The sequence below is a fragment of the Pristiophorus japonicus genome, chromosome 15 (genome assembly GCF_044704955.1).
Source record: "Pristiophorus japonicus isolate sPriJap1 chromosome 15, sPriJap1.hap1, whole genome shotgun sequence".
Lineage (NCBI taxonomy): Eukaryota > Metazoa > Chordata > Chondrichthyes > Pristiophoridae > Pristiophorus > Pristiophorus japonicus.
The window spans coordinates 36,068,772-36,096,030 of NC_091991.1; the positions used below are offsets into that span (position 1 = coordinate 36,068,772).

General features: G+C 39.0%; 1 protein-coding gene across 4 annotated transcripts; it reads right to left on the reverse strand.

The window, feature by feature from the left end:
* ing3 (inhibitor of growth family, member 3) lies at window positions 1–26,894 on the reverse strand. 4 transcript variants are annotated; one of them, XM_070900314.1, is made up of 12 exons: window positions 26,723–26,893; window positions 26,515–26,586; window positions 23,328–23,428; window positions 21,921–21,986; window positions 19,872–19,968; window positions 10,630–10,701; window positions 9,982–10,098; window positions 4,700–4,863; window positions 3,791–3,978; window positions 1,968–2,154; window positions 949–987; window positions 1–752 (listed from the first exon to the last, which is right to left on the reverse strand). In XM_070900314.1, exons 1-12 carry the CDS (start codon window positions 26,748–26,750, stop codon window positions 636–638), a joined length of 1,248 nt encoding a protein of 415 aa, XP_070756415.1. In that variant the 5' UTR covers window positions 26,751–26,893; the 3' UTR covers window positions 1–635. The 4 variants fall into 4 exon arrangements, with proteins under 4 accessions (XP_070756415.1, XP_070756416.1, XP_070756418.1 ...); XM_070900315.1 differs by lacking the exon at window positions 26,515–26,586 and having other exon boundaries at window positions 26,723–26,894; XM_070900317.1 differs by lacking the exons at window positions 26,515–26,586; window positions 26,723–26,893 and adding an exon at window positions 26,300–26,508.
* Between the last annotated feature and the right edge of the window lie 365 nt (window positions 26,895–27,259).

Sequence of the window (27,259 nt, forward strand, 5' to 3'; positions counted from 1 at the left end):
ATCATGATGTTTTTACTGGTTAAACACTAATGTCATATCTAATACAAGTGAAAAAAAACCATGTATTTTCCACATACACAAGTCATAATGTTTTTCAATCAGTTTAGTATCAAAGACATTCTGATCATTTTATTTTTATATCCTTTATATCAAACGTGCTGCACCAAAACATTGAACACTAATGGCACAAACTGGCATTCATATGATAGAAATGTTTGTTCATGTATTAGGACACTACCATTTGCCAGCTCTACAAGATTTTATTGCCCATATTGCATTTTACTTCAGCCAGCTGAACTTTTAAGTTTCACAGAAGTAATAATTAAACATGAAAGTAAAGCATCTTTAAACAAATATTGACTATATATTTGGAATTTTTTTTGCTTCAGTTAGATTGTTTTAGAGAATATTTTGAATAAAGATTGATAATTAGTCATCTGGTGTTTTACACAAAAAAAATCAATGCAAAATCCAAGTTTCATCAATAAGCTTTACATTCTCAAATAGAACCATATACAAGTGTACTGCAAAAATATCACTTATTGCAGTCATTTGTTGCTCTCATTCAATGTTATAGTTAAAATTTGCATGTTTGGACAAAGCACCAGTCAAACTAATTCCTCTGCCTTGGAGGTTCACTTGTGGCGACTGCCACGCCTCTTCATTGCTGCTGTGCATTGTGGACAGTACCATTTTCCTTTTGGAGCTTCTGTTAGTCCAACACATCCATAATGGAACCACTCAATGGGGCACTTTGAAAGAAAATTAATTGTTTTTAGAAAGGTTGCAACCCAGCTTCATTTTACCGTGTTTTGATTTGGAATATATTTATGCACTGATGGTGAATTAATGATGCACAATGAATCTTTCACTTATTTCCTTATTTACAACCAAATTTTACAGCTTGTTGTAATGGTTCAAAACAGTTAGATAATGTAAAATACTTACATCTTGATTATCACATCCTACCATTTCACCATAGGATACCTGAAAAGAGTAGGAGAAAAAATACAAGTACATTTTCAGGTATATTTTCAAGCTCAGTGAGTTATTAGTGGGCTATTCAACTATTTGGGCCATCAACCCAAGCCTGACTGTACCTTACCGGGGAGCCACACCAATCAGTCTAGATTATTAAATTAGTGTTATTTTAACACCAACCTGGTTAAAATAAATGATTTAACTTTTTTGCGGCTGCATTTCTGGCCATTTAGAAACACTCTCAATGATTAGGACATTGTCACAACGTTTGTGCCTCACCAAGAAATACATTTCTGATTAGATAACTCATTTACCAGGTGCCCAGCACCTTTTACAACTGCATTCACATAACATGAATCAATGTGCTGGAGTCTTAGTTAAAGTGAAAACCATTTCCTTTCCTTCAGTCAGTCAGTCATTTAATTGAGCTTCCACTACATTTTGATCCCACAAGTGATTGGGGGTGGGGAGGTGGAGGAATGAAGGACGAATCAAGAGTTTGAATGAAGTTGGGATTAGGATTCAATTTTGGGTCTTCACATCCATTAATACACTAATGCACGATGACAGTATCAGATCTGATTTATTCAACAAAATTAAACATATTTCTAGAGGTCTGTAATGGGCCCTAGATTTGCTCAAATAATGGTTCTCATCCAAGTATCGCTGGTACTGTCTATTAAAATGACACACAACCAACCTTTTTTTCCATTCTCAATATCTTCTACAATTTAGAAACTATTACAAGTTTATTTGCTTTCAAAGTATACACCTGTGGATAATGTAAATTCGCAATCTTTGGAACCTGCATTGAAATCTAAAGCTACATTTCTACCATAAAAGTTCTAGCATAACTGTACCCACCTTCTGAAAATGTGTGTCTATTGCTTTTAAACATACAAAAATAACAGAACATTAAGTGTGCTTAGCATTGTGTTTTTGTGTCTATTTGTTCACAACTTTGTTCTTTTTAATTCCAAACTCACCTGATTGCAGATACAATAACGAGGCTCATTAGGATCATAGGTCCAATCCACTTGGCTATTGGAATCAGACTCTGGTAAAGCTGGAGTCTGCTGAGGAATCTCTTGTGCTACTACAGATGAAGAAGAGGAGGATGATGACGATGAAGATGACGATGAGGACTGGTGATTTGAGGACTTGTTGCTGTTTCTGAGAAAAAATGAATGAATATATAAAAATTATAGACTGGCAGCCTGACTACAGATTATAGATATTTATATAGTTCATATCTTATCAATACGTTGGCGGTATAAAAAAATAAAATGTTCTTAGAATGCTAACTAGACAGCAGAGCACAATCAAATCAAAGCTGGTACTGGTGACCACTGGTATACCAGCACTTAAGTATCCAACCTTCTGTGGCACAGCACAGCTGAGTGATCCTCAGCAGAATGCATAGGAGTTAGCTAGAAGTGAGACCTCAAACAGGCAATTAAAAAAACATATTAACCTATATTTTAATAGTAATATTTTATTAATATTTTTATTGACCAAAAGTAAGCTCAGTGCAATCTCGTGTTGCAAGCTTTTTTGGTTCTGCAACGGTGATTTAATACTTTATCCCAAAATTGTTATGAAGGACTAACACTCCCACAAACATTGTATTTTGGATTAACTAACTTCATTTGTCACTTGGACTAGTTGTTCATTTATATTTTTGTGGGGGAAAGTGCGACAGGCATTGGCAGCTTGCACAAATAATATTAAGAGGCTCAAGGCCCAATTTAAAGCTGGCCTCAGGCCTCCCAATTTGGTCGCACACTCCATGCACAGTGCCCATTTCTGGCCTGACACCATCTACTCGAATTTCATTTTCTTGCATCGTTTTATGTTTTTCCTTTTCAAATACTTATCCAATTCCCTTCTTATAGAATCAATGAAAGAATGAAAAATAACAGTCTATTTTCTAAACAATATTGGTAAGATCAGAAAAAATATTTCTGCCAACACCAACAGAAATTATACTGCTCAATGCATACTATCCCATACATTAAAGTCATGGTAGGTCTTTCCCAGAAAACACTTCAACTTACAATAAACAACTCTTCTTCTGCGTAACCCCTTGCTCTTTTATCTTTTCCCTCAGCTAGTTAGGTAACAAAATACCAGAAACAAGAAACTTCAAACAATCGCCAAACAGAATTGACAAGTAATAGAGTCTTACAAATAATATAGTCCACAACTGAATAATGTAATTCAAATGGCCTACTCCTGCTCCTATTTCTTATGTTCTTATGAGTAGTTAGGATCTGGAATGCACTGCCTGAAAGGGTGGTGGAGGCAGAGTCAATCGTGGCTTTCAAAAGGGAATTGGATAAGTACCTTAAGGAAAAAAAATTGCAAGGCTACAGGGAAAGGGTGGGGATTCTATGAATGAATTTTCACTAACTGCAGCTTGGTACAAAATCGTTTGACACAAAATAAAATATAAATATAATCTAAAATTGGAGTCCAGGCCCAATGTGACAACAAAGTGAAGCAGAGTGAGACTCAGAAGAGTTTCACTCCAAAGTGAAGTCAGGTCTTAAATCCGTATTAACATTATGCTGAACTGCCAGTGTCAATATAGCCTATAGAGTTGTAGTAGCTATTATTAAAATGAACAAAACTTTAAGGATGGATGTTATAATTGGCCATTATGAGATTTGTTTTGGCACATAGTTGACATAGGCTGTTTTTGTAGACATTTAATAAAATATATAATATATTCTAAACCTTGTTAAAGAAAAACAGTAACCACATAAAAGCAAAAAAACCTGAATTCCCCAATAGTAAAAACACTTACTTGTTTTTTCGACCACTGCGTGAATCTGTGGCTGACGTAGATAATGTCTGTGTCAGTGTAGAGGCTAACGTTGAGGAATATCCTGTTGATTCTCTGGAGATAGAGAATTCTCGTGCAAGCTGAAAGTCATTGTTTTTGAATGCTTCATAAGTGGCCTTTATAGTAGATGTCCTCCTCCCTTCCTTCATCTTGTACAACAAAAACAAAAGTAAAATCTTTGCATTTCAGAATAAGTGCATCACAAATATTTACTGTTTAAAAAAAAAATTAGACATCATTTCTACTTACTAATATTTGTAGCAAACAGTTCTTTAAAATATTTGGGAGATTACAGCTCAGTAACAAATAAATCATAGCTGCAAAACAGTACAAGGATACAAAGATTCGACACTGGGATTGTGGGATACACAACAAACTAAAGCCCAAGTCCATAGCTAATGTTGATGTCCTCAATTCAAGAGTAAAACATGTACATTTCTACAGTATAACTAGTAGAGAAATTTGATACAATTCATTTTAAACTGATAATTTACCATTTAACCCTATTTATGGACAAATTATCAGGCAGGTTTGATGAGACTACATTCCTATAGATATCCCTGCATTCCTATAGCTATTTCTAACATTTGAGTAGCTTTATTACCGTACATACGAGCTGAAAACTTTTGAAACTACCAGTTGATTAAGAAATAAAACTCATGACCAATTATTTCTTAACACTATTAATATATCTACATCAATAGAGCTAACGACAATTATAGAAGCATCCAGTTAGCATCATCTGCTCGATATACGAGGCTATCTGGGATTAACAGGGACGGTGTAAGTGGTGGGGACTGTATTAACTTATGTTACCAAATATGTTCACATTTCTACCAAAATAAAACCTTTGAGAACCATTTAAATTACCTGTGCTGTTGCTTGAACAGCCTGGGCTGCTGCCATCGTAATGGCTACAGCTCCTGGTCCTGCTCCTGGAGATAACGAGGTTAGATTGTACGAGCTGAGTGGCTGTGATGAATTAATATTGTAGACACTGTTAGAAGTTGATGTTAAATTACTGTTACGGCACCCTGAAAAGAACAAAAAAATACAATCAAGGAAAAGTGGGAACACATTCCATCAACTGCCAAAATATTTCTAATTAAAAGTAACCATATATGATGTATCACACTGATAATCCAGTGTTACTGTGCTTTTTAATAGTTCTTCCAATGAACAGACTGACTGTGGCACTTTGCATCCCTTAGGAGAATGTGAAATAGAAAATGAATTAGCTTTGGTTCAAATGTTGAAAAACATTAGAAATAGATAGCTTATGCTTTTGCTTGGAAGGGGAGGGGGACAATATTGGTACCACAGGGATGTATATACATCATCACAGTCTGTACTGGATTTAGCATTTTCTGAAGTGCATGATTGATGAGTGATTACTTTTATATTCTCACAGTTGGTGTGTAACGCGATGATAAGAAAATTACAAAAACTCTGATTGAAATTTGAATGGAAAGAAAATAAATTAGACACTGGGACAAAGTTACCAAAACTGCCAAAAAAAATCAGTTGCTGCATTAAGACATCTTTTCGTTTCGTTTCAGTTTTCAACTTCTTTTTTCAGCATTAAGCATGATCGGATCATGATTTTTTTTTAAAACTGTGGATATCCCTAGACTGCATTAAACAAACTGTGATTGTGACCCTTTTTAAAAGAAAAAAAGCACAAAGGTTCAACAATTTCTCCCATTTAAAAAGTGTTTTCTTCACCATACCCCATTTATCTTATATGTCCTGCTATGCGGAGCAGCAGGTTCCAGTCAGAAGATCAACACCATCAATACGTATCTACGTTTTAATCACCTACAATACCAATAGGGAATTCAGGAGAAACTTCTTTACCCCCAAAAAGTGGAAATAATGTGGAATGCACTACCACAAGGAGTAGTTGAGGCAAATAGCATAGATGCATTTAAGGGGAAGCTAGATAAGCACAGGAGAGATAAAATTATAGAAGGTTATGCTGATAGGGTTAGAAGAAGAGGGCTGGGAGGAGGCTCGTATGGAGCATAAACATCGGTATAGACCAGTTGGGCTGACTGACCTTTTCCTGTGCTGTACAGTCAATGGATTTTTGCTTAATGCTGAAAAAAGTTGAAAACTGGAACGAAAAGGGGTCTTAATGCAGCAACTGATTTTTTTTGGCAGTTTTAATAACTTTGTCCCAGTGTCTAATTTATTTTCTTTCCATTCAAAAAGGATTTTTGCTTTTTTCAAATATTTAGAAATTTCAGTCCAAAGACTACATACACAGAATAATTTACTTCACTTTGGACATCCATTAAAAGTACTGAACTAACACATTTATTGCACAAAAAATTCTCAACTATTTTGACACTGAGCCACACACATGGTGGTATATGCAGAAGCAATTTGTTATTTTAATATTCTACTAGACTCGTCGCCATAAGTGGCATGACATAATAAACAACTGGGTAGCAATGTACGGAACGATCTCACAGAGGACTTTGGAGCCCACTTATTATTATGGTACTCACTGAACACATACCAGCACAGCTCTCCATACAGCCATCTAATCTCAGAGCAGTACCAGTACTGGTTTATTTTACTTAAAAGTTCATTCACCCACTGAGAAAATAAACACAATGCAACCTTCCCCAATGCAGATACGCAGTTTAATCTCACTGAAATGCTGAGACCTGGCAAAACCAATAAAGACCAAAAATTAAAATGTTTCAAATGTTGTATAGTGCTGAGCTTTAAATAACTTGATGCAGGTTGATTCATAATAGGTAGCCCCATTTTGAGTTGTGCATATTTCAAAAGGAATCAGAAAAGTCCCAAAATGTTGTAACAAAGCATGCTATGAAACATCCATCTATAATTTATTATAAATCAGTAAAATAAAAGAACTTGCATTTATATAGTACCTTTTACAACCTCAGGATCTTCCAAACTGCTTTATAGCCAATTAAGTATTTCTAAAGTGTAATCACTGTCATAATGTAAGAAATGCAACAGCCAACTTGTGTGCTGCAAGGTTCCACAAACAGCAATGAAATAAATGACCAGATCATCTGTTATTTAGGTGCTTGTTGAGGGGTAAATGTTGGCCAGGACACCGGGAGAACTCCCCTGCTCTTCTTCGGATGGTGCTGTGGGATCTTTTACATTCACCGATAGGGCAGACAGAGTCTCAATTTAACGTCTCATCCGAAAGATGGCATCTTCGATAGTGCAACACCCCATTAATGCTACACTGAAGTACAGACCTAGATTATGTGAAGACAAGAATTAGGAGCAAGACCAGGCCATACGGCCCCTCGAACCTGCTCCGCTATTCAGTAAGATCATGGCTGATCTTCGACCTCAACTCCACTTTCCTGCCCTATCCTCATATCCCTCGATTCCCCTAGAGTCCAAAAATCTATCTATCTCAGCCTTGAATATACTCAGAGACTCGACATCCACAGCTCTTTGGGGCACAGCACTCAGTGAAGAAATTCCTCCTCATCTCGGTCTTAAAAGTCCAAAGCCTTATCTTGAGACTATGACCCCTAGTTTTAGACTCTCCAGCCAGGGGAAACAATCTCTCAGCATCAATCCTTTTACACCCCTTCAGAATCTTCTGTTTCAGCTATTTACAATATACATCAATGATTCAGATGAAGGAATTTAGTGTAATATCTCCAAGTTTGCAGACGACACTAAGCTGGGTGGCGTCGGTGTAAACTGTGAGGAGGATGCTAAGAGGCACTTGGACAGGTTAGGTGAGTGGGCAAATGCATGGCAGATGCAGTATAATGTGGATAAATGTGTGGTTATCCACTTTGGTGGCAAAAACATGAAGGCATATTATTATCTGAATGGCGGCAGATTAGGAAAAGGGGAGGTGCAACGAGACCTGGGTGTCATGGTACATCAGTCATTGAAAGTTGGCATGCGGGTACAGCAAGCAGTGAAGAAGGCAAATGGCATGTTGGCCTTCATAGCTAGGGGATTTGAGTATAGGAGCAGGGAGGGGTTAATGCAGTTGTACAGAGCCTTGGTGAGGCCTCACCTGGAATATTGTGTTCAGTTTTGGTCTCCTAATCTGAGGAAGGATGTTCTTGCTATTGAGGGAGTGCAGCGAAGGTTCACCAGACGGATACCAGGGATGGTGGGACTGACGTATGAGAGACTGGATCGACTGGGCCGGTGTTCACTGGAGTTTAGAAGATGGAGAGGGGATCTTATAGAAACATATAAAATTCTGACGGGACTGGACAGGTTAGATGCAGGAAGAACGTTCCCGATGTTGGGGAAGTCCAGAACCAGGGGTCACAGTCTAAGGATAAGGGGCAAGCCATTTAGGACCGAGATGAGGAGAAACTTCTTCACTCAGAATTGTTAACCTGTGGAATTCTCTACCGCAGAGTCGTTAATGCCAGTTCGTTGGATATAATCAAGGGGGAGTTAGATATAGCCCTTACGGCTAAAGAAATCAAGGGGTATGGAGAGAAAGCAGGAACGGGATACTGAGGTGAATGATCAGCCATGATCTTATTGAATGGCGGTGCAGGCTCGAAGGGCTGAATGGCACCTATTTTCTATGTTTCAATGAGATCACCCCTCATTCTTCAAAACCCTACTCAATCTCTCCTCATAGAATAACCCTCTCATCCCAGGGATCAATCTAGTGAACCTTTGTTGCACCATCTCTAAGACAAGTATATCCTTCCTTGGATAAGGAGACCAAAACTGTGCTCAAGTCTCTGGAGTGGAACTTTAACCCATGACCTTCTGACTCAGAGGCAAGAGTGGTACAACTAAACCAAGGTATATGGATCACGACATTCCATTTCAAAATGTATTGAAAAGTCCTATAACAACTTCTCTCTGATAAAACTCATTATAAAAAGGTGTAGACATTTACCTGCAATACCTGTTACAACTGTAGTTGGTTCTGTAACAATTGGTTTCATTGTTAATAAAATCACTGCTTTCTTTTCCCGTCATGTAATGCTTATGTGACAAAATATTTTACAATGAAAATACAAGTATAGTTGCAGTTGTAGGCTCTGGCCACTGGGTGGTGGTGTGGAACAAATCTCTGATCGGTTCCTTTATGCTGGATCATCATGTTATTTTTCTGGTTTGAGGTAAATAAACTTCCAGATAAGTTATTTTTCAACAATTCATTAAACTTTCAATTTAAAAAAACATTCTGATTATCTTTATCTGGACAGCTTCTTCAACCCATTCCGGCATTGTATTAACAGACTTTAATACTCCCAAAATTATGTGGTGCTGTTGTTTTTCCCAAGCTTCATCGGCCAGATCCATGCTTTAGGTGGTACTGCATGAACGTTTTATTAATAGTTATTTCTTCATCAGGCAGGCCACAGTGCTCCTCTTCGTACTACCTTGTCCTTTGCTGCTTCACACTCCACCTGATTTCTGCTCCAGCTGTCCGAGTCTTCATGACACCATCCTGCCATCATCTCCATGTTTCTTGAATCTCCCTGCCACTCCTCCCAAGCCCATCTTGCCTTTCTCACTTTCTTGACACCACCAGACTTCTCAGGACTTCCTGCCACTTCCCCTGGTTTTCCTGCCTGCTTCCCCTGGTTTTCCTGCCTGCTTCCCAGTGCTGAATAGCTCCACTGGCCTTTTACTGGGTAGCAGGTACTTTTGTTTTCAAAGTGCTAATTGCACTTTTAATGTATTCTCCAACTACAGTTATCTTTTGATCAACCACTTATAATGAAAGGGGACGAGGAAGTTAAATGATGAAGATGAGGAAGGGATGGCAAAAGGATGGGGGAGCAGAAAAGAAAAGTGAAAATGGAGAAAAAGAGGGGGAGGATTCAAAAATGGGAATGGGAAGCAACAGATGCCATGCAATTCACTACCTTCCACCTGAAGAAATAGAAAAGAAAACAGATGAAGAACCATGAAAATGAATGAGCCATGGCAGATCCAGAAATGTCTAATATTAATTTGTGCTTGTACTGTCCACTCTGTGCTCTGGTACACAGTCAAACAAGGACACTGCTCCCAGACAATGAAACAATTATCGTTTCATCGGCCACTTAAAATTATATCACTTTTACTATTCTAGATGATGATCCATTATATTTTGGTTATCTCTAAAATGATGCTATTGTTTTAGCTGTTAAGAGAATTCAAATTACCTGGTGTATTTTCTTTTGAAGCATCTGATGTAAGTGTAGATAAAAGAGCTTCTGATTTGAATTTCTTCTCGGGAATATGGTCTGTAGCATGGTGGGTGGATGGGTTATATTTCCGTTCTGCAAAAATATTTAAAAAAAATCAAATACAGATCAGCAGAATGTAAACACCTCATTTCCCAGCATTTTCATTTACTCACCAACAGCGGATTCTGTTTGAAAGCGATCAAAAACAAAAATCTCGGAAGCAGCCGAGTATAAATACAAATTAACAGTGTAATGATAGTGACGATGGTGCAGAGTGAGTTTTAAAATATTAATGCAAAAAGTTATTAGCTGCAAGGTGTCATTTAATCTTGGTGATTTTTCCACCATTATTTGTGTGCATATTTCATATTTTTATAATTCATTTTTTTGGAGTTTGCGAAGATGACATGGTGATTGCTGGGAAATGGAACACTTTTCCATCCGAGCCACCCAGTGTCTGCATTGAACACTCTCAGATCAGGTAAAAGCTGCTTGGTTTAAGTGTATGATCAAAACATTAATAACCATATAATAACTGTACTTATAGTCTTGTAATATGTACAAGGAACATGAAGTGAATCAGCCCAATAAAGCAGCTCGTAAAGGGCACTACTCAGCACTTACTTTCTAATGGAGTGTGTGAGTGAGCATGGTGGTTGTTAACTGGCTGAGGTGGATTGTCCAACTCCAAAGACCCTGAAAAAAAAGAAAGAAACAACAGCCAATTAAATGACTTCTTAGACCTGTTAATAGATGCTAAGATTCTATCCACTGAGCTCCAGATAACCCTGCAAGCAAATGCCATTATATTACAAATTCCCCACATTACAACACTGACTACACTCCAAAAGTACTTCATTGGCTATAAAGCGCTTTGAGACATCCGGTGGTCATGAAAGGCGCTATATAAATCCAAGTCTTTCTTTTTACAGGTTACGTGGACCTAGCTGCATAAGCGGCAAGACATTTACCAGTATTCTGTGCCGATAAACTTCATTGTTTTACCCAGTTAATTTTAGTAGTATCCCCAATACACTTTGGGTGGTTAAAATCAGGCTCTAGCCAACCTGTAGTGCAATCTTACAGGCAGATAATGCAAGTTTCATATGCGGCAAATGGAAATTCTACTTGTATTTTCAGTAATTTGGTTTTAATTAAGTGTGGTGTTGCTTATGTCAGGCTCCTGATTGATCAAAAAGGTTAGCAGAAATGCTATATATACTTTTGAACTGGAGTTACAATCTGCTTTAGTGCTTTGCAGTGTAGCTCACTTGTTCATTATATTCTTTTTTTTAATTAATTCTTGGGATGTGGGCGTCACTGGCAAGGCTGGCATTTATTGCCCATCCCTAGTTGCCCCGAGAAGAGGGTGGTGGGCTTTCTTCTTGAGTAGCAGTTTAATACAACTGAGTGGCTTGCATTGCATCAGAGGACAGTCAACCACATTGGTGTAGGACTGGAGTCACAAATAAGTCAGACCGTGTAAAGAAGGAACTTTTTCTTCCCTGAAGGACATCAATGATGCAGTTGGGTTTTTAAAGACAATCCGACAACTTCATAGTTACTTTTACTGACACCAGCTTGTGCAGGTAGGATCATCTTACCTTAATGACATTGGCTTGCAGTTGTTATCATAGCGGTTGTAACAATTGGTGTAGGGAACAAAACTATCAGGCAATGTTTATAGTAGTTACATTTACTAAAACACTTCCACATACAAAAATTTAATTGTATATTTCTACACATCTTGGATAAAGCTTCTTCAAATGCCATTATCTTTTCCACTTCGTTGATGGACAAGTGTGTGCAATTTTGTATATTTTTCATTTATCTCATGAAAACTCTAAGGTTTAACAGTAAACTAAAATGTCAGACTACATTTATTCTGTCATTGCATTAAATCAAAATATAGATTATACAATAACTACATGTTATGCAATTACCATCTTCAATAGAATATAAACTATAATAGATGAGGCATCAAGATCAACTACCTTACATATACTTAAAACCAGAAATTTTTAGTACGAGGCCATTTCTTGCCTGCGCTGCATTTAGACCCGTCTCAGGGGCCAACTTTACACAGTCCTATTAACCTGCCTTCTCTACAAACTAATCTCATTTTCCCGCTTTCTCCCCATATCCCCTTATACTTCTCTTGTTTAAAGTAATTTTCCAGTGCCTTTTGAATGTTGTAATCAATTTAGCATCGATCGCCCCATGGCAAGGAATTCCATATTTCAATAACTGCGTGGAAAAAGTTCCTCTAGTGTGTCCTTTATGCCTTCAATGCTTGTGCGGAAATCATGGTCTCCGCTGTTCAAATTTCCCCACCAATGAAAATAATCTATGTTTATCGTCTATTCCCTTTTATCACTGAACAACCTCTATCAAATTCCCCTTTAATCTTCTCAATTTAAGAGAATAGCACCTTCATTGCTCTAGCTATTCCTCATAAATCATACCTCTTTGTCCCTGCTATGATCCTGATAAATCTGCATTTCACTCTTTCCAGGGCTATTATATTACACCTCCTATATAGCAGAACCCAAAACTGCACAGTACTACAGATGTGGCCTAACCATTTTTCTCCTACATAAACTTGAACTCATCCAAAGCTCTGCTGCCCATATCCTGACTTGCACCAAGTCCTGTTCACCCATCACCCCTGTGCTCAGTGACCTGTGCTCATTGGCTCCCCGGTGCAGCAATGTTTCAATTTTAAAATTCTCATCCTTGTTTTCAAATCCCTCCATGGCCTCTCCCCTCCCCAACTCTAACCTCCCCTAGCTCTACAACCCTCAGATCTCCACGCTCCAAAAATTGCACGTCGCCAATTTTAAGTTCTCCACCATTGGCAGCCGTTGCCTTCAGCTGCCTGGGGCTCTGGAATTCCCTGTCTAAACCTCTCCCCCTCTCTCCTCCTTTAAAGATGCTCCTTAAAACCTACCTCTTTGATCACATTTTTGGTCATCTGTCCTAATATCTCATGTGGCTCAGTATCAAATTTTGGTTGATATTGCTCCTGTGAAGCACCTTGGGACATTTTAACAGGTTAACGGCGCTATATAAATGCAAGTTGTTGTTTTAATCTGTCAGTCTATTTTTAAAGGATGATACATCTGCACACCTAGATACATTTAGAAATTTACTATTTATGGTATACATCTATTCTTTATTCTTGTTCTAAAATGTACAATCTCATAAATTTCTGCATTAATCTGCATCTGCTACTTATCTCCTCATTATCCTGGCCTGTTTATGTCCTGAAGTCTCCCACTTTCCTCCTGGAAGCTTGGTGCTCTTCCAAGTTTGGTATCAGCAGCAAACGTAGCTATCCACCCTCTTGTGTTTAAACTCAGATTTTTTTTTTCTTATTGGCTCACGGTCAGACGTCCCTGGGAAAGCCAGCATTTATTGCTCACCCCTAATTGTCCTTAAGATGATGATGGTGAGCCGCCTTCTTAACAAAAGTGGCTTGCTAGGCCATTTCAGAGGACAGTTAAGAGTTAACCACATTGCTGTGGGTCCGGAGTCACACATAGGCCAGACCAGGTAATGACGACAGTTTTCCATCCCGGAACTAGACTTTTTTTTAAATTCCAAATTTATTTAATTAACTCATTTAAATTCCCCAGCTGCCATGGTAGGATTTGAACTTACGTCTTCTATCATTAGTCTAGGCTTCTGGATTACTAGTCCCGTAACAGGAGTTAAGGGTTATGGGGAGCGGGCAGGGAAGTGGAGTTGAGGCCAAGATCAGATCAGCCATGATCTTACTGAATGGCAGAGCCGGCTCGGGGGCCAAATGGCCGACTCCTGCTCCTATTTCTTATGTTCTTATCTCAACACTTATCCTTCCAATCTGGAAAACATCCATTTACTACAACCCATCACTCCCTCACCTTTCAGTCATCCCTCTATTTAAACAGCTACTTATTTTCTTCATCCAAACACATGGTCCACAAATGAACACTACAATTATGATCAGCCTGTGATACCAGGATTAGTACTTCACAAATTGTCTGCCATAATTAACATTTTCTGCAGGGATTATGGATGTCTCTATATTAGTTCCTCTTCAGATCCTTATAGTTTCCAATAAGATTAATTAAGTTTGTTTTAAAGGCATTTAATTGCCTCTGGCACCTTGGCCTAGCCTGATCAACTGTAATCATTTCATTTAGTGAGCAGTGAATGAAGTCCCCAGGTTCTTTTCCCCTGTAATGCTGTAATGAGCGATGTGCATATGAACATAAGAAATAGAAACAGGAATCGGCCATACAGCCCCTCGAGCCTGCTCCGCCATTCAATAAGATCATGGCTGATCTGATCATGGACTCAACTCCACTTCCCCACCCACTCCCCATAACCCCTTATCTTTTAAGAAACTTTCTATTTCTATCTTAAATTTATTCAATGTCCCAGCTATCTGAGGCAGCAAATTCCACTAATTTACAACCCTCAGGAGAAGAAATTTCTCATCATCTGTTTTAAATGAGCGGCCCCTTATTCTAAGATCATGCCCTCTAGTTCTAGTCTCCATCAGTGGAAACATCCTCTCTGCATCCACCTTGTCAAACCCCCTCATAATCTTATACGTTTCGATAAGATCACCTCTCATTCTTCTGAATTCAAATGAGTAGAGGCCCAACCTACTAAACCTTCCCTTTCTGAACAGCCTCCAAAGCAAGTATATCCTTTCATAAATATGGACACCAAAACTGCACACAGTATTCCAGGTGTGGCCTCACCAATACCTTATATAGCTGTAGCAAGACTTCCCTGCTTTTATACTCCATCCCCTTTGCGATAAAGGCCAAGATACCATTGGAGTTCCTGATCACTTGCTGTACCTGCATACTAGCTTTTTGTGTTTCATGCACAAGTACCCCCAGGTCCCACTGTACTGCAGGACTTTGCAATCTTTCTCCATTTAAATAATAACTTGCTCTTTGATTTTTTTCTGCCAAAGTGCATGACGTCACACTTTCCAACACTATACTCCATCTGCCTAATTTTTGCCCACTCACTTAGCCTGTCTATGTCCTTTTGCAGATTTTTGTGTCCACCTCACACATTGCTTTTCCTCCCATCTTTGTATCATCAGCAAACTTGGCTACGTTACACTCAGTCCCTTCTTCCAAGTCGTTAATATAGATTGTAAATAGTTGGGGTCCCAGCACTGATCCCTGTGGCACCCCGCTAGTTACTGGTTGCCAACCAGAGAATGACTCCCAACTCTGTTTTCAGTTAGCCAATCCTCTATCCATGCTAATATATTACCCGCAACCCAGTGAACTTTTATCTTGTGCAGTAACCTTTTATGTGGCACCTTGTCAAATGCCTTCTGGAAGTCCAAATACACCACATCCGCTGGTTCCCCTTTATCCACCTTGTTCGTTACATCTTCAAAAGAATTCCAGCAAATTTGTCAAACATGACTTCCCCTTCATAAATCCATGCTGACTCTGCCTGACCGAATTTTGCTTTTCCAAATGTCCTGCTTCTTTAGCAATGGACTCCAACATTTTCCCAACCACAGATGTTGGGCTAACTTGTCTATAGTTTCCTGCTTTTTGTCTGCCTCCTTTTTTTTAAAAAAAATAGGGGCAGTACATTTGCAGTTTTCCAATCTACTGGGACCTCCCCAGAATCTAAGGAATTTTGGTAATTTACAACCAATGCATCCACAATCCCTGCCACTACTTCTCTTAAGACCCGAGGATGCAAGCCATCAGGTCCAGGGGATTTATCTGCCTTTAGCTCCATTATCTTACTGAGTACCACCTCCTTAGTGATTGTGATTGTGTTAAGTTCCTCCCCCCCCCTATAACCCCTTCACTGTCAGAATATTGTTAGTGTCCTCTACCATAAATTGTCCCATTGACACATACAAAACCTGACACTGACCAGTTACCTTATAACCCCTCCTAACCCCTTGTAAACCCAAATTTCAGGCCACCTTCAATGCCACTTAACCCCACCTCACTAGTCTCTTTCACACCTACTGAGTAAAGTTTGTAGCGCTCGCTCTCTCCCACCCCACCCACAGAGCATCCTCCCACCAAATGTTTCCTGATAAGCTCTAACTCCATGAAATGTGTTTCTGGTCCCATTAATTAGCATATTTCATGACCAATGCTCCCTTCCCCTTCCCCCGCCCCCACCCCACCCCACCCCACCGTGTCTCGAAAGTGGTTATAGAGTTAGGGAGCGATGTGGCCCTAGAGGGAATATGAGTATGAGAATTTTAAAATCGAGATGTTGATGAACCAGAAGCAGTATGGATATGAAATTGACTAAGTGACAGTAAACAAAGAGTAGTGATGGACAGTTGTTTTTCAGACTGGAGGAAGGTACACAGTGCTGTTGCCCAGGGGCCGGTACTAGGATCACTGCTTTTCTTGATATATATTAATGACTTGGACTTGGGTGTACAGGACACAATTTCAAAATTTGCAGATGACACAAAACTTGGAAGTATAACGAACAGTGAGAGACTTCAAGAGGACATAGACAGGCTGGTGGAATGGGGGAACAAGTTGCAGATGAAATTTAACGCAGAAAAGTGCAAAGTGATACATTTTGGTAGGAACAATGAGGAGACACAATATAAACTAAAGGGTACAATTCTTAAGGGAACAGAGACCTGAAGTTATATGTGCACAAAACATTAACGGTGGTGGGGCAGGTTGAAAAAGTGGTTAACAAAACATATGGGATCCTGGGCTTCATAAACAGAGGTATAGGTACAAAAGCAAGAAAGTTATGATGACCCTTTATAAAACATTGGTCCAACCTCAACTGAAGTATTGTGTCCAATTCTGGGCACCACACTTTAGGAAGGATGTGAAGACCTTAGAGAGGGTGCAGAAAATATTTACAAGAATGGTTCCAGTGATGAGGGACTTCAGTTATGTGGATAGACTGAAGAAGCTGGGGTTGTTCTCCTTAGAGGAGAGAGGAGATTTGATAGAGATGTTCAAAATCATGAGGGTCTAGTCAGAGTAAATAGAGAGAAACTGTTCCCATTGGCAGAAGGGTCGAGAACCAGAGGACACAGATTTAAGGGCATTGGCAGAAGAACCAAAGGCAACACGAGGAATAACTTTTTTATGCAATGAGTGGTTAGGATCTGGAATGCACTGAGAGGGTGGTGGAGGCATTCAATTGTGATTTTCAAAAGGGAATTGGATAAGTACCTGAAGGAAAAAAAAATTGCAGGTCTACGAAGAAAGGGCTGGGGAGTGGGACTAGCTGCAGTGCTCTTGCAGAGAGCTGGCATGGGCCTGACGGGCCGAATGCCCTCCTACTGTGCTGTAACCATGCTATGATTCTAAGCCAATGTAGATCAATGAGCACTTCCCTTCCCCTGCTCATCTGCTTCTTCCCCTTTCTCCTCTCGTACCTTGATCCAATTATCCGCTCACCCCTTAACCATGCTTGATCAGAAGGGTGTGCTTAGTCTCGACTCACCGTGTGCAACACCACAGAAGAGCAACTCTATATACAAACAACAGCCCAGTTTACCAAGTGTAAAGGTAATACCTTCACACCAGTTGGACAAAGAAAGGTCAAACAGAACTGAGCTTAAATGTCAGTTACGCAACTTAGTGTCTGGTAATTTGAACAACGCTTTATCTGCTAAATTTGTTAATGGCAAATTCATTTATAATAGTTTCAATCTAACCTAGATGTGAGTGCTACCAACTGAGCCAAGGTATTTGACATTTCTAAATGCCCCAATTCGAGAACAACCCCACCTAAAGTGTGAATGTTACTTGGTCAATATAAAGTTTGTTATATTTTAGCATCATAATGGCGCATAAATTGTGGTTGAAGGCTTCCCACGGGCAAATACCTCAGACCTGAAAAATTTCTACGAATCTACCTGGTGGTCCGGGAGGTTCGGACACTTGTGGTCCTGGGCCTCTACACAAAGGCCTGTGTAGAGACCCATGTATCCCAGGGACTTGTGCGCTTCGTACCCATCCCTGGGATCATGTGGCTCGGCCCAAACAATCCAAGTAGGGGTATTCCCATTCATACTTAGTGATTCTGTTTGTACGGATTCACCATAAGTATGAATGGGATTACCACCAAAAACACCTCATTTAAAAAAAAAATCACATTTAAAGTGAATCAAAATGGAATTTAATTAATTATTTAAAGCAAAAATGTAATTTTTTGAAAAATAAATTTACATATTTTAACAGGTCTAAAAATAAATTTACCTTTTTTTAACAGAACCTTAACGGTTAAAATTATTGAAAAATTTTTTTTCTGTCCTTTAAAAGTCTTATGCTGATAAAAGCCAGCTTTACGCCTGCTTTTATCAGTCGTAAGAATTTCAAGGGCATTTGCTGGGCAAAGAGCCCAACTCTCCGCCTATGGAGGCCCTTTACTCCGCATGCCTAAATCCGGAGATTGCGGGGCACCTACGAGCATGTGTGCACCTTGTACGCCCGTAGGGGCTGAGAATTCAGGACCATTGGCTAAAAGTGTAATATCTTTGAGGATCCAAATCATTTATTTGTTTTTTCACATATTCAAAGAAAACTATTGAAGCCTTTTTAAATTTGTTTTACTTTGTATTTCTTTAGACCGGACTATAGACCGTGCACTAGTTCTCTGCATTTACACTGATAAAACGAATTACCGATTTTTGAAGTCGGAGCCAGTGGCATCATCAGGCCATGATGTTTGCATGTAAAATAGGCCCCCACTTTCCTGGGATGGACTGTCCGGACACTGTGGAACAAAACCCACTACCCACCCCCAACCCGTCGCCATTATAACTGCTCAGCTTGTTCACACCACACGGGCAAGAAGTTAATGACGACTCTGACCAGGCTGTTTGAGTGCTGTGGGCGATTCGGAAACCAGAACAGATGGATTCAAACAGGGAGTGGCAGGCACAGAATTGAATGCCGATGACATATTCAAGGAGCTTAGAGAGGAAAAGAAATTTGGTGATGGGTATTAGTTTAAGAGGACTTAAACTACGTCCAGTCAAGGTGGGATTTTTAAGAAGGAAGTTGATGGCAGCCTGAAATGAGTGGAGGACCGTTAGTTCAATAGCAATTCTCATAAAGGTAATGTCTCATCGGGGCTGGGGGAGTATCTACAGCATGTTGCAGGATGGAAGTGTGGGTAGCTGGGAAGGCAGGAGGCTAGAAAAGGTAGTCAAGTGGATAGTCTCTATCTTGTGAATGAAGAAGCCCATGAGCCCCTCACATTAGGTGTCAGAGGCGATATTGTTGCGCATGGAGTTAGAGACGACAATTTGGGATTATCCATACCCTCGAGGAGAATATTGGATTAGTGGAAGGTTTTGGCTGTAGAAGGCAAATTCAGTTAAGATGGTCAAGTCAGAAGTAGATGAGGCCAATCACAAGCCATGTATACTCCAGTATGCAGCCCTCAAATTTGAGGTTGTACCACAAAAGGTAGCAAGGTTGGGAGACAGGATCTGGTGGCGAGGAGTTTTTGCAGAGCTGGACATAGGGGCGCTGGTGGTTGGCAGAACAGAGGAGAGGGGAAAGAGAGTTAGCAGCTTCACTCTATTACATAAATTATTGTATTTTTGGTTAAAATGCTTTCATCCACAGAAAATGTATACAACATAGTTTAACACCTTGTAGGACATGAACAAAAATACACATTTTAACTGCATCTGGTAGGATTAGTCCTGCATCTTATCACACTATCAAATAAAAATTGCATTTTACAGACAACTACTGCTCATTTCTGAACTTAGCTTGAAGTCTGCCAGGAATATCAACTTAATAGTATTAATGTTAACTCTAAGATCTTGACATCTAGAATTAAAATACCATCCTGTAATACATTAACGTACTTACTCCTTTCTAAGATTTCAGTAATTCCAGCATTATCAGCTTCAAGCTCCATTTTAAATTTGGCAAGTTCTTGGTCCAATTTACGTAGATGTCTATCGACCTGGTTAATCAAAATACAAAACCTAATAAATAGATGAAACTATATACAGGGTACCCACAAAGTAAAGTTCTTTATTACAGTCCCTACCACTTACCACGGATTATCACGGGCAGCCGCATATAATCGTGCAAATGCCGCTAACCATTTGCCATTTCCACTGAAGTCAATTACAAAAGGTGCCACTTATAACACATTAAGCATGCTAACTATTTTCGACAATTCAATAATCTTTTCTCACATTATCATCATACTGTATTTGTAGTTAAATCATTCCATGGATCATCCTGTGTCTGGTTTCTCTCGGGTCTCAGTGGGTTTGGTAGTCATCAGGGTTGGCATTAAATATATTCCATACAGCACACTGTGATATATAAACATGCAACCTTTCTAGTTCTTAATATATGTCCGATTTTATTCAGTAGTAAGTCTGGACCTTCAGTACATTCTCTCAATCCATTTTGTTTGAACGACTTTCCAGACTGCAAAGTTTACCTGTGTGATTGTGTGAAAAAGATTGAACTCAATCACATCAATGGTATCTCCAATTACTAATTCAGTCTTGCGATTGGGTCAGAGACGTGTAATGACGGCTGGATATTTATCTCAAAGATGCTGATAAAAGACAATACACCCACCAACACATAGTGGGCTAATCGTGTTAACACCAACACGCCCACTATAAGTGCTGGGGACTGTATTTTACTTGGCAGGGAGCAAAATGTTAGACTGAGCAATATGAAAATATGTTGGAATCGTGTTCTATGAGAAACAACTCAATCACATCCTACAGCTAACATGCAGGACAGTAAACAATCAAAAACAAAAACAGGTTTGTACAGATAGCTTACTATCGTACTTGCTTAAAATCTGTCACATCTCTAACCTTTTCCAGTTCTGATGAAAGGTCATCGATCTGAAACGTTAACTTTGTTTCTCTTGCCACAGATGCTGCACTTTGTTTTTATTTCAGATTTCTAGCATCCGCAGTATTTTGCTTTTGTCATAATGTAAAGTATGGCTTTAGTTTTGGAGGGAGGAGAGTGTTACTGAAAGCACACAACAAATTTCCTCAAGTCCTGCCGATGTATACAGCATCATCATCATCATCATAATAGGCGGTCCCTCGAACAAGGATGACTTGCTTCCACACCAAAAGGAATGAGTTTGCAGATGTTTCAATGAAGGACCCGATATTCCAGTCCTGAACTCGAGGGGTGGAAGATGCCGGTGCGTGGATTTTTTTTAACGTATGGTGACCGTTGCACATCAGCCACCACACGGCTTGACAGAGCTAGGCCTTTATCCAGTGGCAAGGGTTAATTAACCAGGACGACTGGAGACCTGCTCTGCTGCACGGACCTAGTGCGCACACATATCGCAGTGTGGGCTGGCCCATGCTGCCCCTGGCTCTTCTGGGCCCCGTACCCCATTTGCCGCACCTCCGGCACGATCTCTTGCCGCTCCTCCGCCACGATCTCTCATCGCACCTCCACACCAAATATTAGCCGCACCTCCACCGTGATCACTCGCCGAATCTCAGCCACGATCTAATATTTTGTAGAGCATCACTCTTCTAACAAGTAACCACTTTTTCACCCCCTCAACCAATTCCTTATTCACATTGAAGTTTTACCTTGAATTCCAACTGATTTCAGTTTCAGTGGTAATCTTTTGAGGAGTTTTATTAATTTGGAGATTAAAGTGCACAATATTATATGATTTTCCACTGTCCACTATGAATGTCACTTCCTCAAAAAAAAGTCAAGACAGTCAGTCAGGCAGGATCTTCCCCTTATAAAACCATGATGGGTGTAATTTACTAGATTATTTTCATACAGGTAGTCCTTAAGTTTTCTCCCAGTTATTTTCAATATTTTTCCAAATATTAATATTAGTCAGATGTCTGGGTTAGATTTGTACCTTTTTAAAAATATATTGTGACACCTACTCACCAAATCGTAAATTTGGTTTGCTAACTGGACTTTTTCATCAGCATCTTCCAAGGCTTTATAGTAGTCCTATAAAAAGGAGATTCAAGAAATTAAACATTCACTTATTAAACTTAAATGGAGAAAGAAAATGGCAATAGCACTTCCGTTCTTTGCATGGTTACCCTAGCACTGGCACAAACTATATTTGTCTTCAATTATCATCCATACATGTTATTTACTGTTGAATTTGTTGCTACATTCTCTTACAGGAGCTCCAAAATACAAATCAAGATACACTACTGAAAGCAAATATACAGTCTGTAAATTTTACATTACATAAAGCAAAACCATTTATGGTTAAGCTTTAGCAATTCACAAATTCCATTTATTTAAATATTTTCATTATTTTAAAATAATGATTGGTTGCTGCCGCACATTTTCTGTGACGTGCACCGCCAAAGATATCCTCACAAACTATATAATCTCCTCACATTAAGTCAGCTGGAGGGTTAGTACTATAGAAATAGGGAAGAATTTCCATGGGGGTTCCCTGATTTCCCAGTAACTTTAACAGATGATCGGCGTAAACTCCGGAGAAACTACGTAAATGGCTGTTTTGCCATTTCTCTGGGGTTTCCTCTGATCTTCTGCCAAAGTTACGATGGGAGATTGAATTAACCCATATGGAAACTCCATCCCATATTCTTTAAAGGTCATAATTTGTGTTAGAAGTAATTTAGAATGAATTTTTGGCCAGTAATCACTTAATTAAAAAAAACCATAAACAAAATGCTTCCTGATGGTCCAGCAAGTTTATTCAGTGACCAGCTGAGCTATACAGATCAGGAAGATCCCAGGTTCAGTCTGTGGTGACCGATCTGATCTCAACTTGACTTCTGCACTCCCTAGTTAGGGAGGGGAAAATAGGCTAGCCTTCCTGCTCCTAGTCACTATCTAGTGATCTTTGATGGAAGTGTGAGTGTATGGCTACTGCATAAGCACAATATTAGGGTTAATTGCAATGGTGGTTGAAAAGCCTACTGACACTTGCAGTCAAAACTCACAAATTAATAATGGCTATTTAGGCAAAGTACCAGAGGGCAGACAGTATCTGTAGAACATCTTCAGAAGAGGATAGGGAAGGAGAGAAAATTGACGAGAAAAACACGCAAAAACAGGAAGTTTTTTTAATAATATGATTTTACAGTATCAATAATATGAATAATCAATGAGTTTACATTTTTTGCAAGATGATTTAGTAGTCAACTACTCAGTGAGAGAACAAGCAGTGACTGAATAGTACATGTCTATCACTTTTGTGTTTGTATCACCCAATTTGAGTTACTCTAATGTTATGAATTGGCACAGATTTACAACTGATATTTTATTCATAGATAGGTAAAAAAAAAATAACCCAACTGTACTTGCCTTCTTGATTGCTTCCATCTGTTCCTCTCTCCATTCTGGTTTGTTTTTTTTCGCATTGACAAAGAACTCATTCACCCTCTGTTCTAACTGATCCATTGCATCTGTGTATAGAGGAAAGAAAATCAGTGTTTTCACAATATGGATGACGGTATGTGGAGTTGCCAATCCAGCGCAACATGCAGGTTTAATTTACTTCAATATTGTTGATCTTTCATTGTTGTTGGGAACCAAAAAATAGATCGAATAGGCTCTAATTGAATTTAAAGTTAAACCTTACGAGCACCAAATTGATTTTTCTTATCTGGATTCATCTCATTGAGTTTGGAGCAGCTCTTGATAATAGGGCTTAAAGCAAGTCTTTGCAAAAGCCCCATTCTGCTATGATTTTGATGACGATTACCGATTTTTGAAGTTGGCCAATGCATCTCTACAATCTTTGCTAATTAGGAAACCACACAAGGATTCTACCACCTAATGGCAATGAAACACTTCCGTTCTTTCATGTTTCTCCCTCTTGCCCCCCCCTTTTATTATTGGATTGTACAAGAATTTACAGTTTCTCAAGTCATGGTAGGATACTGTGTAACAGAGTACATGGTGTTTTGTAGGTTACACAGCATCCATCAACTATATTCACCAGAATGCTGCAACTAAGGATTACTCAGAACAATTAGGATGCAGCTAGATTAAATCTCATTTATTTATTTCTAAATGGGACAAGTCCTTTATGCAGTACTCATTCAGTGCCCATGCTGCCACTAAGCATTATCTTCTTCAAGGAATATTAAGAGCTCCTAGGAATAGTGATCAATAGCAACTTATATTCATGTGAGGTGTCTTTTTTATTATTTTGCCCTCAATATTTCCTTTCACATTTATTAGATTACCATTTAGTTTTTTTTCTCATTTCTTCTGCATTGTTTGCATTTTATATTTTGAAAGGAGGTCTGAAAAGGGACCCAAGAGACTTCACAAGATAACTACAGATGAGGAAGGCCATTCAGCCCCTCCAGCAAGACTCTAAAGTCCCGCCACTGCAGCATGCAATTGTTTGTTAAATGATAGACAAAATAAACCCGGAAAAATACTTTCAGAAATGCCAGCGCAGCACAGGTTCAAAGTTGTGAAAGCAAAATTTAGGACAAATACAAAAAAAATAACTATTTACACACATGGGAATCAATGTTTGGAATGGTTGCCAGCCATACTGACTGAATATCATACCACCACACTAATGTAATAAATACCTATAACACTGTAATGAGAATTGGTATTCTAGAGAAATGAAATCCATAGTCCAAAGGGCCTTTTTTTTAAATTCGCAACTGATCAATTTTTTTTTAAATCATATGGTCTGTTTATACAACGTGGTTGTGAACTGATTGTTACCACAGTAACTTCAAATTTGATCTTTTTTAAAGTTATGAGGCCTTCTGATTGAATTTGACCTTTTTCTGCATTTCAATAAACCTTCCCTTGGTTATAACCATTTATTTTCTGATGTATGGGTTCCACAGATCAGTTGCAAAAACTCAGTTACTTTTTTTCATCCTATTTCACCTGATACTTTCACCAATGTTTACCTAGTAAACCTGACACACTAACAGTGAAAAAAAATATGCAAAATGATGAACACCTGCTACTGCATGTATTCTGCAAGGTTATTGTTTAGATCCTTGTCAAACTGTCTGCAGATCAGTGTTTTAATTACATAAACATTGTTAATTTGAATTGAATCAGGCTCATCAGAGGCTCTTAACTAGGGAGGGGTGAAAATAACTAATAATTGAGAGATCTGAAAAAAAAGCTTGCAGCAAAACACCGCTGCTTTATATAATTTAATGTATTAAACTAGTCAGGAAGAGGAAGCCTTCACAGTAAGTCTCTGATCAGTGGGAATAATAATAATTCTGTACGTAAACAATGTCACAATCCATTTAGCTGGACAATTTCAAATTAATTCTGCATTTTGAAGAGTTTATTGCAGTTATGTTAGGTGAATCTGCTGATACACCACCAGACATTGTTAGCACAGTTAGAAACAAACTTTTATTTAACGTGTATGAAAATGTTCTAATTAGATTTATAAGCAGCTGAAATAAGTCAAACTCAAATGTTTACATTCATATCTAAACAGTAGTGACCAAGGACTTATAGCAGAGAAATGGTGGTATTTATGCTGTGACAATAAAGTTGAAATATTTTTTTAAAAATCATTAATTTTACTTGCTTTTAGTTTAGATCATACTTATAAAATTTAAATTGCATCTATTATAGTACATCACTTCTATTTTATTTACTTGTTATTTATTAGTTAAGATTTACAGAATTTCATGAATCAAATTCTTAAATATACTCTTATTACCTCAAATGAGAATAGAAAAAAAGAACACAAATACAAAAGCTGCAAACAAAATTAAGACCAGTCTCATGGTTGGCCATATAAAAATTATTATTTAATATGTATGCACAAATGCAATATCTAAACAAACACAGTATCTCAAAAGTTACTTTTAAAGTGTGTGAATGAAATGAAACACGGCAAGCAGCTAAACGACATCATGAAGAAACTGCTGTGACATTAGCAGTTACAATGACATCAAAATGTATTTCGCAAGGGCAGATCAGACTACCCTCCACTTTCCCACTCCTAACCAGAGTGCGTGCATCGTTCCACGAGAGTGGAGTAAAATCATATTCAAAGTTTGCGCAATTAATTATTTATGAAATAAAAACAGGTCCAGAGCTGGCGACTTGCTCAGAGATAAACCTAGCGCTGGACGAAGCGATGAACGCTGTTGCTATGGTGTAGGTTGCTACAACTCTGCCGTCGCAAAGAACAAAACAGATTCATGACATAACATACAAATCACAAAAAAAAACGAATAATAATAATTCCGAATGATCGGATTGTATCCAAAAGAAAACAGCCTTCTGGTACCTAAACCAAAGTGAAACAGTGTTTGCTCAACTTTTCTTGACAGGCGATTTTAACTGCAGGTTTTAATTTACAATGTTGCGCCGTGCAATGTTAAAGAAGCCCTTGCGGCAAGCTGGGAGGGAAGGAGGGGGAGATTTGTTTTGTAAGTGTGCGGGGCCCTCGGCTCTCGCAAGCACTGTCAACATGTAAAAGTGAGATGGGCAGCGAGTTGTGCGGCGCTGACATGACTAACGTGGCGCTGCATACTCTGTACTTGCAGGTCCATCTCCCTCATTTCCGTAAACCTGTCGCGGAGATCCATGGGAAGTTGTTCGATCACTGTCCAGAGAGAGAAAAAAACACAAGCGTCAATGGAGGGGCGGCTTCTTTTTCCGTCCGACATTTTCTCCTTCAAACCAAAAAAATTATTTTAAAAATCACAACTTCACGCCAATGCCTTGCGCTCAGTACTCACTCTCCAGGTAATCTTCCAAGTACAACATGTTGAATAAGTGTGGATTTTAAACCGGACAGTTTTTTTTTCTCTCTTTAAAAATGGTTCCAATATGGCGTCTCAAGCCAGCGCCGTTCGTTCGTTAAAAAAAAGACAAGCGGGGGGGAAAAAAAATCCACGGCTTCTCGAGCGCCCAGCCCCGCGCGCTGATTACTCACTCGCCCATTGGCTGAACTGCCTGGCCTGTATTATGTCGTCACGGGCTGACCGACCCGCCTATCACCTGGCTGCGCGAGGAGCATGCCGGGAGATGTGGTTTGACGCAGCAGGCTGGCCGGCGGGTTCGGCTCCCGCCGCCTCGAGTCCCTCCTCTTTCGGCGAAAATCGTCCAAATAGCTAGTTAATGGGCTGCACGGTTTACATTTCACCAGCTCAGCTGTTAAATTGTTAAATTTGATTATTGTATCAGTTCGTTTTGTTGTTTTCTTAAAGAAACACATTTCCGATTATAGCGCCGCGTGCGCACGCAGGCACGCTCTTTAATTTGTATGCGCCCTT

Excerpts from the sequence above, each read along its gene's own strand:
- ing3 (XM_070900314.1), bottom strand. The coding sequence starts at position 26,750 with ATGTTGTACTTGGAAGATTACCTGGAGA. Across the intron at positions 4,864-9,981 it reads TTCAAAAGAAAATACACCAG|GGTGCCGTAACAGTAATTTA; the intron begins GTAATTTGAATT and ends TGTTCTTTTCAG. Across the intron at positions 2,155-3,790 it reads CGCAGTGGTCGAAAAAACAA|AAACAGCAACAAGTCCTCAA; the intron begins GTAAGTGTTTTT and ends ATTTTTTCTCAG.